The 13,456-nt window shown below is 38.7% G+C and overlaps 1 protein-coding gene across 9 annotated transcripts in view; it reads left to right on the top strand.

Moving 5' to 3' along the window:
* Nucleotides 1–13,456, top strand: part of SETD5 (SET domain containing 5) — an 88,167-nt gene that overhangs the window by 46,035 nt on the left and 28,676 nt on the right. For all 9 annotated transcript variants that reach the window (XM_080819812.1, XM_080819810.1, XM_080819809.1 and 6 more), the window contains 9 exons: nt 2,881–3,123; nt 3,916–4,064; nt 4,458–4,575; nt 5,318–5,427; nt 6,332–6,581; nt 6,952–7,035; nt 8,639–8,896; nt 9,546–9,866; nt 10,275–10,517. In XM_080819812.1, the coding sequence (XP_080675938.1) occupies nt 2,881–3,123; nt 3,916–4,064; nt 4,458–4,575; nt 5,318–5,427; nt 6,332–6,581; nt 6,952–7,035; nt 8,639–8,896; nt 9,546–9,866; nt 10,275–10,517 (1,776 nt within the window). The remainder of the gene's footprint in view (nt 1–2,880; nt 3,124–3,915; nt 4,065–4,457; nt 4,576–5,317; nt 5,428–6,331; nt 6,582–6,951; nt 7,036–8,638; nt 8,897–9,545; nt 9,867–10,274; nt 10,518–13,456) is intronic.

Below are 13,456 nucleotides of genomic sequence, written 5' to 3'. Positions count from 1 at the left end.
CTGTCCTTCTAATTGGCCTCCACCTCAGGACTGAGGTTTTTCTAGTGATACAGGATCTCTTTTGCACCCACCCTAGCACCACGTGGGCTTTAATAACCAGTTGGGAGGGTAAATTTCATCAGGAAAGTAGTATTATCGATAGGAATTACTCTTACTGGAATTACTTCGTTTTGAACTGTATTTTTCCTGGCATATCTATTTGGTATAGAAAATTCAAATGATGCTAGTGTGTTTCTTTTCTCCAGTTACCAAATGAAAGAGCTTATAAGGTGATACTGGGTGGTGGTTGGAGAATTGAGAAATTACGTGCAATGGTTTGAAAGGACTTTTAAGTACTGGGTGATAAAGAACAGTTTTCCCAGGAGATTTGATTTTACTGTCTGGTATCTTCCTTTACCTGTGTATATGTAGGAGGACATTATAGCTCCCAGTTGGCTTCAAAACATTTACTTAGAATTAAGATCTAATTTAGTTCTATAAGAATTCCTATCCCTAAATGTGTAAATAATAAAAAGCAGAATCTTTGCTGTTGACAGTTACATGGCATAAACATTAAAATCTTAGTAAGAAAAAGCTTTATTGAGGTTAATATACATAATTATATACAGAACACTAATATAACTGATGTTAACAGAGATAATAGGTGACCCTTTATCTAAAATTTGAAGGCCTCACCTAGCATATACCTATAAAACAGACTTGTACATATCTGTAAAAGCAATGGGAGAGGACAGAGCCCAAGAGCATCAGAGTCCTGGGATGTCTTGTAACACAGCCTAATTGTTATATTTTTGCTAGATTTGTCTCCTGTAAGAGATTACAATTGCCTTAATTACCCCCTTTGTTTTTGTCTCATTTGCTTAGAGGGGATCTTAAATAGACTTACGGGGCAGACATAGCCCTGACCACAGCTGTTAAAGCCTTTTTTCTTTTATCAGCTAACTGTTTAACTTGCCTCCAAGTGTTCAAAACCTTTTTGAAAGCTATTGACTGGCTGCCCCTGAAAACTATTTATAAACCTCTCTACATGTAAATACTGCTTGCATTTTCAAGATGTTGACAGTCCCATAGGCATCTTAAAATTTAAATAATAAAAAAATTAGTTTATTTTGATTCTCATATCAGAATTCTAAGTTGGGTTCCAAATTTGTACTCAATTCATGATTAGTAAGAACAGCACCGAAGATTTGGTTGGGAGCCATAAGGATGGGAAGTATTTATCATTTAGATTTCTAATCCCAAAATCAGAAGCTTGTCTTCTGGAGACTACTCTTACCCACTAAATGCCAGTAACACATACACCCAGGTGTGGTAATCAAAAATGACTTCAGATAGTACCAAATGTCTTCTGGGGACAGAAATCACCTCTGCTTGGGAACCATACTCTAAACACACAGAGTTAGGGTCTCGAGTACCCAGAAGAATGGGATAGCAGAGTAGTCAGAGTTGTATTAGTGAACAACAGCTAGTAATGTGACAGTGGCTTCCAGTATACATTAAGTGTTGTAAGTCGTTGGTTTAGTGATCACTACTGAATGCTTAAACCTGGGAATACTGTTTGGGCTCCCCTAATCCCCAGTCTGATAAGCCCCCTTCATCTCAGGTTTTGAACTTTTCTTTTGCTTAGCTGCTCCTGATACCTCAAGCAGGTGATACTGTGTTCTCAGTGTGTTGGCCTCAGATGTTTCTTAGATTCCTTTGTTTATTGTTCATTTATTGTTCTTTTGGGCTCTGGTGAGAAGGGTAGAAAACAAAGGTATTAATTTTTTCCTTTCATTTCCCTGTTCCTTGGGGAAAGGATGGTAGACAAAAGTCAATCACAAACAGTGACACAAAAGTGAAAGAAAGCAGTTGTGAAGATAGACTTAAATTTTTTCTGTGTCATTCATGGAAAGTATATCTTAATGCCTGTATTTGCAACTTGAGTGTGGACATGGATTTGCAAGTAGCTTTGGTACTGTGGTATCTTTTCCTTCTAGTCATCACTGTTATGACATCATCACTATCGGTGTTGGTTTTGTTTTCTGATGATGCTTTAAGTCTTTAACATCATGGAGGAGAACATGTGTCAGACTTAAGCTGTGTCTCTGTATCTCAGATATAAAAAACTGTTTAGGATAATGTTATTGAGATATAATAATCTTTTCTCAGTATTGTCACCCTAGAAGACAGTGGTTTTCCTAGAGAAGTAGAGCAAAGTACCTCCCAGCATTTTCTACACTCCATTTATGCACTCCCCTGCCCCCACCTTACCTCCTCAGAGTGCAGCTGTTTAAACTGTCAGAAATAGAGTGCTAGAAAGATATACTCCAAAATGATGACTTTGTCTCTGGGAAACGAGATCACGGGTTATTTATTTGGGTCACATGTATTTTTAGAATGAACATGTATTAATTGCAAAATGAAAATAATAAGTCACAAAAAGAAATTCTGGAGAGTAGTGAAATAATATCAATTTAGGCTGGTACACAGATACTCTGTAAGTATTGAAATTTAAACTAATCTTTTGAGGTATCTCTCTTGCTTAATTTTATCAAGATTTTCTTACGAGCTTGATGTCATTCTTCCGATAAGAACAAAATTTCTGTGATTTAAAAATGGTCATAAATTCACAGTGATGGGATAGGGACTATCATCCACATTAATTTCTCACTTTATTAATGAGGAAACGAAGCTTGTCTAAGAAGTTGTGCAAGGCCTTACATGTCATTGGTTAATGAAACCATGATTAGAAGCCAGATCCCCTGACTCCCAAACCATTACTCTTTTATGCCATACCAACTGCCAAGTGAAAATAAATTTTCTCTGGAAATTCAGCCTGTTTTCCCCCCATTTTTATGCATGGATTTTCCTAACCTACATGACCTTTGTTCTCTACAGAATTCTCCTTCTGAAGCACAGAATTTAGATGAGAATACAACTGAGGGATGGGAAAATCGGATAAGACTATGGACTGATCAGTATGAAGAAGCTTTCACTAATCAGTACAGTGCAGATGTACAGAACGCCCTTGAACAACATCTACATTCTAGCAAGGAATTTGTGGGCAAACCTGCTATTTTAGACACTATTAATAAGACTGAATTGGCCTGTAATAATACAGTTATTGGTTCCCAAATGCAGGTAAGGATCAAAGGGTGAAAGACTCCCTATAAGTAGTTGAGACTTTTCTGAACCCAAGAAGAGGGCATATAATAGGATTATCATTTCTTTCAAATATATGAACCCCTTAGAATAACAAATTAGCCAGCTCTTGAGCATCTTTTTTTTTTTTTAAGATTTTATTTATTTATTTGACAGAGAGAGATCACAAGTAGCAGAGAGGCAGGCAGAGAGAGAGAGGGGGGAAAGCAGGCCCTCTGCTGAGCAGAGAGCCCGATGTGGGACTCGATCCCAGGACCCTGAGATCATGACCCGAGCCAAAGGCAGCAGCTTAACCCACTGAGCCATGCAGGCGCCCCAGCTCTTGAGCATCTTTAATTAAAAGCAAGTTGTAGTGACTGGAAACTGTCTGGATACATATTTGTAAAGTATTAATTAAAAATAGGTAAAATAGGATAAGAAATTTTATACAGCCTAAGTAGGAATTTTCAAGATTAATAGAAAGCTAAGCTTGTTCTTTATCATTCTTGCATTAGACGTAGAGCCACTAAAATCTTAATCATATCTTTTTCTAATTTTTTTTGTCTTTTGTGAGGGACCAGGTGACTGTTCTATTAGGTGGAGCTTGTCTCCTAGAAACTTTGATCATTCAAAAATTTCTTAGTTTATAAAAAAAACTTCATTTTTGAGCTAAATAGCATACAGATAAAACCTAAAGATATATTGGTGCCTTTTCCTCAATTAGGAAATACTTGAAGTGTCTGCTGTGCTGCTGTAGCTGTTGTCTAATGTTAATTTTCTGGTTTTATGTAGCTACAGCTGGGAAGAGTCACTCGTGTTCAAAAGCACCGGAAGATCCTGAGGGCTGCAAGAGACTTGGCTCTGGACACGCTTATAATAGAGTATCGAGGGAAAGTCATGTTACGACAGCAATTTGAGGTCAATGGGCATTTCTTCAAAAAGTAAGAACATCATTCACAGAGCGGTGAGGGCTGAAGTGGGCCTGGCAGAGTGGTATGGCTGTATAAAAAACATCCTGGTTGATAGGATGCTCTTGGGGAAAATATTAGAGCTCATATAAGCTCACACCTGTCTGCTATTTGTAGAAAAGTGCAAATAAATCTGCAAATTGTTTAATGTATAAAGTGGTAATGACTCCTTTCCAAGCCAAGCATTCCTTGCTTTGTGCTTACTCTTTAATCAAAAGCAGACAAACATGTGATGTTTTTCAAGTTCAGGCATTGCAAAGGACTGCTGCCTCTTCTGTCAGCATATGCTTCATATTTGAGGTGAAGTCATGGGGTGGCCCTTGTATTTGTGTTGAGAATTACAGGAATTTCAATTATATCCCTTAGACCATACCCCTTTGTGCTCTTCTACTCAAAATTCAATGGTGTAGAGATGTGTGTGGATGCACGTACTTTCGGTAATGATGCTCGGTTCATCAGAAGATCATGTACACCAAATGCAGAGGTAAGATTTCTGTAGCAACTTCTCTTTGAATGGAACCACCAAAGGACAAGTCTACTGAAGAGGCAGTCTGAAAACTTCACCCAGATTAAATTAAGGTCTGTAGATAATAATTACGATCTTTTATCATAAGAGACCCCCAAAAAAGTAATGATGCTTTTATTCTCACTGGATGGGGCCAAGGAATGGGTTTCCTTAGCGAAGGAAGAAATGGGAAAAAGCAAATTTAGTATTTGCTAAGGAGAAAGAGCTAGACTGGATAAGAAATTGAGGTATATTAAAGAAATTACTGTATGATAGAAGATGTCATTAGGCCAAACTAAGCTGTGTGGTTGCACTTTTTTAGATTTTAGGTAATAATGTTTTAGATTTAGATTCTAGACATTTCTAGAATTCATTACTTAGTGTATAATCAGCGCAGCTACATCAAATGCAGCAAGAAAATCCACAGAGCTTTTAATAGGCTAAGGAATTTTAATTCTCTGATGCAACTGAAAACAGCTTTAAGGTGTAGAGATCTTACCCCAATTTCTCACATCTCAAGGTTTCTCCATTTATTTCAAGAAGTATCATAAATTTTCAAACAGTTAATGTGTAATAGTTTCATTTGAAATGGTGAAGTTATGTAACAGACTACCATAACTTTTAAGTGGAGAGAAATTATTTTGTCAAAAGGTTTTTTCTGTCTTATGGAAAGTTCCTGGTCTTTATGGTAAATCATCAACTGTAAGCCATGTTCACACAGGTGCGACACATGATTGCAGATGGGATGATTCACCTGTGTATCTATGCGGTGTCTGCCATCACCAAAGATGCTGAGGTCACCATAGCGTTTGACTATGAGTATAGTAACTGGTAAGACCTACAAAATCTTTCCTACATGAATGGTCTTGTTGTACATATTAGGCTCTTCTGTTGGTCTGGTTTTTTTCCTTGTCATTTCCTTTTTTTAACCTAAGCTTTTCTCATGTAATACATTTTTGGTCTATAAATTGTGTAGGGAAAGACAGACTTAGGACAGCTTTTTCTAGAGATTCAAATACATAGTATGTCATTGCTCACCGGTCTCCTAACCAAAGGTGTTTTGTCTTCTTAGCTCTATAGAAAAACAGTAAAAAGGGTAGGAATGAGACACCTAGAAATTACAGTAGCATCTGTTGTTTTGCACACAGTGCTATTTCAGGGACCATACAGAATGAAAATTTTAAAATTTGCCCCATCCATTCAAACCACATCTGAATGTGACAGGGCAGAAAAGCAGAAATGGCAAGTTACAGATAAATATGTGATAGATATTATAAAATGGATGCTTTTTCTCCCTTGGTCCTCTCAGGCCAAAAAGGTTACATGGTAAATCGATGTTCAGCCCAGGTAGGAGAATAAAAGGAATCAAGAATAGTACGGAATCAGTAGTTCAAAAGTGAGGAGAAGGTGGAGGTAGATGCAGGGGAAGTATAGCCTTTTCAGCCCCTGTTACTGATTCACTGCCCATTAAGTATCATAAAAGTATTAGGGAGAACTGAACTTTGTGAGGGTTTCTTTCTTTTTCACTGACCATATGTAGGGGAAGAGTTAGGGTTATATAGGAAAACACTGAATATTGAAAAGTATTCACAGGACTCTAATGTGTCTGTTTAACTTATTCAAAGTTAATACTAGAGGAAATTACTATACTGTTACTCCAAGAGAATGAATGGACAGCATGACTGATTTTGCAAGGCTGCTGACACAGGCACTTTCGGTTGTTTCTTTGGAGCAGTAATTACAAAGTGGACTGTGCGTGTCACAAGGGGAACCGGAATTGCCCTATACAGAAAAGGAATCCCAATGCTGCAGAACCACCACTCCCACCTCCTCCAAGCTTACCCACCATCGGAGCAGAAACAAGACGTAGGAAAGCACGACGGAAAGAGCTAGAGATGGAGCAGCAGAATGAGGCTCCAGAAGAGGATAACAGTCAGCAACCAGAACAAGTTCCTGAAAAAGCAGTTGTGTCCAGTGACCATGAGGTAATCTTCCCCTCGTCAGAGAATGTTGCTATGGTTCTGATTCTCTGCAAATAAAGAGGATCCTGGTTGCCACATGTTGTTATATGTAGGGAGTCTATGATAACATTTAATGCCCTTCATATCAAGGTGGGGGTGACATTATTCATTGTCTTTCTCTCTCTTTTTTTTTTTTTTAAATAATGTCAAGAACATTCTCTCAACTGCTTTCCACGTTTCAGTTCAGAGAATGGTGCTTATCATCTGCATTTACTTACATGAATAACACTATAAAGCATTAGAGGTTGTTTCTAGAGAGTTTTAGCTACCAAGAAAAAACAGACTGCTTTTTCTTAGAGCCTGAGTACAGCTGAATATCACCTCTGTTTTAAAGGAAATAGACAATCCAGAAGAAAAAGCAGAAGAAGAGAAAGAAGAGGTTACAGATGACCAGGAGAACCCAGCTCATAGCAGAAGGGTGGGTACCTTCTAACATCCTTTGGTTTCTGCTACCTATGGCTTGTGAACCCCTTCTCTTCTGAGTTTGTATCTGCTCATTCTTTAACAAAATACTATACCATCACCTGCACAAGATAATTGGGGCTTTTAAAAAAAAAAAGGAGATTTTATTATTATTTGTTTATGTATTTAGTTTTATCACACACACACACACACATAGTAGTTATCTAGTGACTTACCTAATGATGGTCTTTTTTTTTTTTTTAAAGATTTTATTTATTTATTTGACAGAGAGATCACAAGTAGGTAGAGAGGGGGTGGGGAAGCAGGCTCCCCACTGAGCAGAGAGCCCGATGTGGGGCTCAATCCCAGGACCCTGAAACCATGACCTGAGCCGAAGGCAGAGGCCTAACCTGCTGAGCCACCCAGGCACCCTAATGATGGTTTTAAGAGGTTTCTTTCTTTCTTTCTTTCTTTTAATATTTTATTTATTTATTTATTTGACAGATCACAAGTAGGCAGAAAGGCAGGTGGGGGTGAGGGGGCAGGAAGCAGCTCCCCACAGAGCAGAGAACCCGACGCAGGGCTTGATCCCAGGACCCTGGGATCGTGACCTGAGCCAAAGGCAGAGGCTTCAACCCACTGAGCCACCCAGGTGCCCCGGTCCTAAGAGGTTTCTTACTGACAATCTAGTTTCCAAAGAACTGCCTGGTTGGAACAAAATATATGTGTTTGGGCTCCTTGTTCTGGACTTGTGTGAGTTTTGACATAAAAATAAAACTTTTGGTCACATGGATTTAGAAATTCTACTCTTTTGCTGAGGTCAGCCATGTTTAGTTGTGGTCCTGAGAAGTGAAAGATCTACTTTGTTACTTTTGAATTCTGAAAATGAAGAGGAAAAAAAATTTTTTTTGAAAAATTGGTTTTGATGGTTTTTTCTTTTACATTAAAAAGTTTCAAATTAGGGGCGCCTGGGTGGCTCTGGGTTAAAGCCTCTGCCTTTGGCTCAGGTCATGATCCCAGGGTCCTGGGATCGAGCCCTGCATCAGGCTCTCTGCTCAGCAGGGAGCCTGCTTCCTCCTCTCTCTCTCTCTGCCTGCCTCTCTGCCTACTTGTAATCTCTGCCTGTCAAATAAATAAATAAAATCTTAAAAAAAAAAAAGTTTCAAATTAATTGACCATTTTGAAAAGTTTAGATTTGACCTTGCCTTTTTCTACAGCTCTTTCCAACATTTAAAAAATGTTTGGGGGGAGCCTGGGTGGCTCAGTCAGTTAAGCTTCTGACTCTTGGCTTCAGCTTAGGTCATGGCCTCAGGGTCAAGAGATTGAGCCCCTCATTGGGCTCTGTGCTCACTGTAGAATCTGTTTAGGATTTTCTCTCTCTCCTTCTGGCCCTCCCCCACTTGAGCATGCGCTCTCTCGCTCTCTCTCACTCACTCTCTAAAAAAATATTTTTTTAAAAAACAAATGTTTTAGTTTTTAACTTCTGTTCTCTAAAATATATGGGTCATTTTACTGTCAAATGTCTTTAAATGTGTATGAATTTCCATTAATAACATTTCTGAAAAAATACCTCATGTCCTATTGAAGCTTCCTTCTATGCTAATGCTATTTCTTTCTAGACCCGGGAAGATAGGAAGGTCGAAGCCATCATGCATGCTTTTGAAAACTTAGAGAAAAGAAAGAAGCGGCGGGATCAGCCCTTGGAACAAAGCAGCTCTGATGTAGAGATTACTACCACCACTTCAGAGGCCCTTGTGGGAGAAGAAGCAAAAACTGAAGCCCTTGAACCCGAAGTTAGCAACCCTGCTTCAAACATGACCATCCCAAGCACCCCACAGAGTGTTGGAGTGAACACCCGGAGGTCTTCCCAAGCAGGGGTAAGAGATGAAAAGACTCCAGGCCTTAGACATCCTTGCTTTTGCAAATGTCAGTTATCTATCTTGTGGAATAGTCAACAACAGCATTTTCAGCTTCACCTCATAATGCAGTAAATAAAGCCATTTTCATCAGCTGATTTGTGGGATTCAGGGAGACAGAATTTGACAAGACACTTTTAGACTAGAATATAACTTCATACTGTTTCTGCCAGATGAAACTGTGGCGAATTCATAAAAATCATTCCATATCTCTTTTGGCTCTTCTGTATAGCACAATTAGGCACCTGACCTTTTGTAGGATTCTCAGGATAAACTCATCTTTTCTTTCCTTACCCTGACCATGAATTCACAGCCTAAGCAAAACCTCAGTACCTAGGAAAGAAATAAAGGAATTACCTCCCCTGCTAAGAACCCTAAAATAGGTAGCTACTTTCAGCTGACTTTTGACCTATTTTATAAATACTTATTAATGAAGAAATAGATATCTGCCTATAGGTTCTTTGGCTGATGGTGTAAGTTTTTTAAGGATTACATTTGAGATTAGTGTTTCTAAATACTAAATACTCAGAATGCTTAAAGTGAATAGAAGACTGGATAGAATGTTTGCTGATAAGAAATTTCTGGTAAGCATTTCACTCTGTTCTTACAGGATGTTGCTGCAGAAAAACCAGTCCCCAAGCCACCTCCAGCAAAGCCTTCTAGGCCCCGACCGAAGAGTCGAATTTCTCGGTACCGGACCAGTTCAGCCCAAAGACTAAAGCGTCAGAAGCAGGCCATTGCACAACAGGCCGAGTTGGCACAAGCTGCCTTGGAAGAAGGAGGAAATAATAGCTCTGTAACTCCTACTGAAGCTGGAAATATAGACAGTTCAGGAGAAAACAGGCAATTAATGGGGTCTGACCCAAATGTGGTGTCAGTTACTGGATCCCATGTCAACCGTGCTGCACCTAAATACCCCAAAACCAAAAAGGTAAGTCACAAATACATCTTCATAAGTCTGGTCTGGCAAGGGCTTTCTTAGTATGGTGAGAGGACCTGTAATCTCCAGAAAAAGGCAAATCACCTAATATTATTAGATTGAAAAGTTGTAGATAAAAAGCTTTGAGGCAGCAAGCTGAAACCATCCTACTACCTTTCTTTTGTTCCCTTAACTTTTAGGCAGAGTTTAAATTGCTGATAACTGGAATTATTGCTCCCTTAATGATCATGGAGAGGGTAAAGGAAGATATTTTTGCATTCTGAATGCCCAGCTCATACTCTGCAGCTGCTATATCTACCTCTGCCCTAGTTTCTAGCTGAGGTTTGTCTTTGTGAGCTACACTGCTGCCTCTGGCTTTTACATCTACAGCACCAACTAATGATCTCTTTTCTACCTTAGTATCTAGTTACAGAATGGTTGAATGACAAAGCAGAGAAGCAAGAATGCCCTGTTGAGTGCCCTTTACGTATCACCACGGACCCAACTGTTCTGGCAACAACCCTGAACATGTTACCCGGTCTTATCCATTCCCCATTAATTTGCACCACCCCCAAACACTACATTCGCTTTGGCTCACCCTTTATCCCTGAGAGACGTCGAAGGCCCCTTCTGCCTGACGGCACCTTCAGCTCCTGTAAAAAGGTATGTCTGTGTTTATGTGGGTTTTTTGTATTTTTTTGGTTTTGGTTTTTTTAACCTAGGATGCCTCTAATTGTGACATACCTAACATGTTTTCTAGATAGCCACTCTCTGCCCATGTGAGTTTATAATGAGTTAGTTTCAGCCATGAATAGTGATGCACCAAGAGTCAGTGGAACGAAAGCGGGATGCATTTTTGGTGCTCAGTTTGTGAGGATTCACTGTTGTCTTTTCCGAGAGCCCTTGAAGTACTGAGTTGAGAGCACACAGCAGTTGATGACTGGGTAGGGAGGGATGTTCTGTGTGTGCTCTTGTGGTATTGGTTAATATGTCCATTTGTGATTACCGTGTGAGATTGGGCCCCAGGTACTCTAGAGCACTATTGCATAAGTAAAAAATGATTGAATTGTGATCCGAATTAATTTAATTACATTATCATTTGAGTGAGAGTAGAGGAAAGGTCCTGTTACAATTGGCATATTTTCTGATACTTGATCAAATAACAAGTTGGACTGTTTATCCCCTAGTAAATACGGAACCTGCTCTAAAATTTTCTCTCTCTGTCTTTCTCTCTCTATCCCCCTCTCCCCACTGTCTCTCTAGTTACATACTGTTTTTGGATCTAGCGGCAGTAGTGTTTGATGGTTGTTTTGGAATGCTCTTTCGGAATTCCCAGAAGCCCTGCATATTTTCCAAAGATGTCTCTTGGGAATAGATCACTTCCCTCAGACCTATAATGTCATTTTTATGTTTCTAGAAGTTTAGGACACCCTTTCATTTGGTCTTCCTTTGAGGTAGAGTCTGTTCCCTGGAACACCCTTTTCTCTTATCCTCAGATCTGGATTCAGGCTGCCTTCCTCAGTGTCTGCCATTGCCCTCCTCCACTGGCATCACGTACATGAGGATGCTGCATGTAGATTATTTGATGTGATGAAGTCTCCAACTCCAGGCAGGTCTTCCTGACTCCTCCAAACTTAAAGCTTTTCTCTTTTCCCAAAGAGCAGAAATTATTTCTTGGGGGTGGGGGGCATGAAAGATGAGATAAAGTGGTGTGGGATATGGAGGGGAGGAGGGCAACAGGGTTCTGTGCACAAGGAAGGGCACTACCACTGAATGGGTAGCATACACTGAATAAGTCTTCCTAACTGCACATCTTATCTAAGTATTTGAGTCACTTAATGGTTTATTTGGGGGAAATTCCCAAGTAGAATAAACCCTAAGGAGAAATTTGACCATGAGATCTTTGCCAAAAGAGAGGCTTTGTAGATAACACAATCGCATGAATAACTTGCAGGTGTCAAGAATAAAAACAATGACATCTTTCTTAAGAAAAAAATACGACTAGAAATTTACCTAAGTGATATAGGAGGTTGGGTCTCTGGGGACAAATTTTTACACCAAGTCACTTACCTTGGATCCCAGAGATCATCTGAGAAGAAAAGCAATTGTTTGCATTTGATGAGCATTATGATTAGCCTTATTCTGTAATAATTAGAGAGTTAATTCTGGTATGGCATGCAAAACTAATCTTTCTGTTACATTTAGCTCAGTCCCTCATAAAGAGTAACAGCTCAAAATCTTAACTACATTTTTAGAGTGCTGTTGAACAATTAGAGAAGGTGCATATAATGGTCTTTAGTTTGGAGGAGCAAGTCAGGTGATGACTACATATATATATGTATACACACACACACACACACAAACACATGCACATACATACATACATATATATATATATATATAAGAGAAGTTCTTTTTGGTGTGTATTTGGCTGAACATAATACTAGTCTTCTAAGGATGTTAACTATTGAAGCATCTTATCAAGCCAGACAATAGGATCTCCTGTTTTGCTCCTTTGAGAAGGGTAGACAGTTATTTAGTACAGATTCATAATGAAGTCTGAATTGTAAGCAGTATGGACTAGCCTCTTGAAATGCCACCTTAATCATTCTGAAGCCAGGTTATAATCTTTCTATTCCTGTCTTGATTTTCTAGCTAGCAGAGTCCTGTAAAAACCAAAAACATGTACGAATTTGATTTCAGATCTGATAGAAAATCCATTTCTTAGAACTCTTTTACCTCATATAATTTAGGACTTGTATCTATAGCTCATCTTTGTTATCTCCACTGGCAACAGATAAAAATCCCATTTAACTCATGTCCATGTTTTATTCTCCAGATGTGTCTGACCATCCTTAGTCTTGTTTTCTGCAGGCTCTGCTCAGGCACTTTTATCTCTGTATGTCATATTAGTCTTCAGGAAGAGTTCAGGATATGTACGCTGAGTTATCTAGCAAGATTATCTCACTTAAATTTGGTCTTTAAAATTTTTTAAGTTTAGATCTGAATTAGGTTAAGTCATAGGTTTAATATCTGCTGTTAACATACAGATGATATTACACAATAAAAATTTCACTCTTTATAGCACAAAATTAATGAAATTGGGTATTTTACCTAGAAATTGAACTCTGCTTTATTCTAGGTAGGGATGGAAAAGAGTTATTTTTTAGATCGGTTAGAAAGGACGCTTCGGTCCTAGTGTAGGACCTAAGAAGATCTGCATTATTCAACAAAATTGTTAAATTTTCTAAAAATTTCTCAGAAGAATATGTTAGATGAGAAAAACCACCCTTGGGATTAGTTAGAGCAGTGTGTATTGCTGATAGGCATACTGTTTCTTATCTGATTAAAGGATGTAAAAGCCTCAAATAAAAACTATGTAAAGTTGCATGTTGTATACTTGCATCCAGATTCTTAGGGTGTTTGACAGAACATTTTTGATGTCCCTGGAGTCTCTAAATTATAATGAATCATAAAAAGCACATTATGGCTTATTTTGTATTGGGTCTTCACTTACTTTAGAATGGAAACATTGATTTTATGAGTGGCCAGTAAGCCTTTCAGTAGTGTCCTTCCTTCTTTGTTCTCTCTAAATCTTCTCT

The sequence above is a fragment of the Martes martes genome (genome assembly GCF_963455335.1).
Source record: "Martes martes genome assembly, chromosome: 1".
NCBI classification, from domain to species: Eukaryota; Metazoa; Chordata; class Mammalia; order Carnivora; family Mustelidae; genus Martes; species Martes martes.
This window is presented reverse-complemented; position numbering and strand designations above follow the sequence as displayed.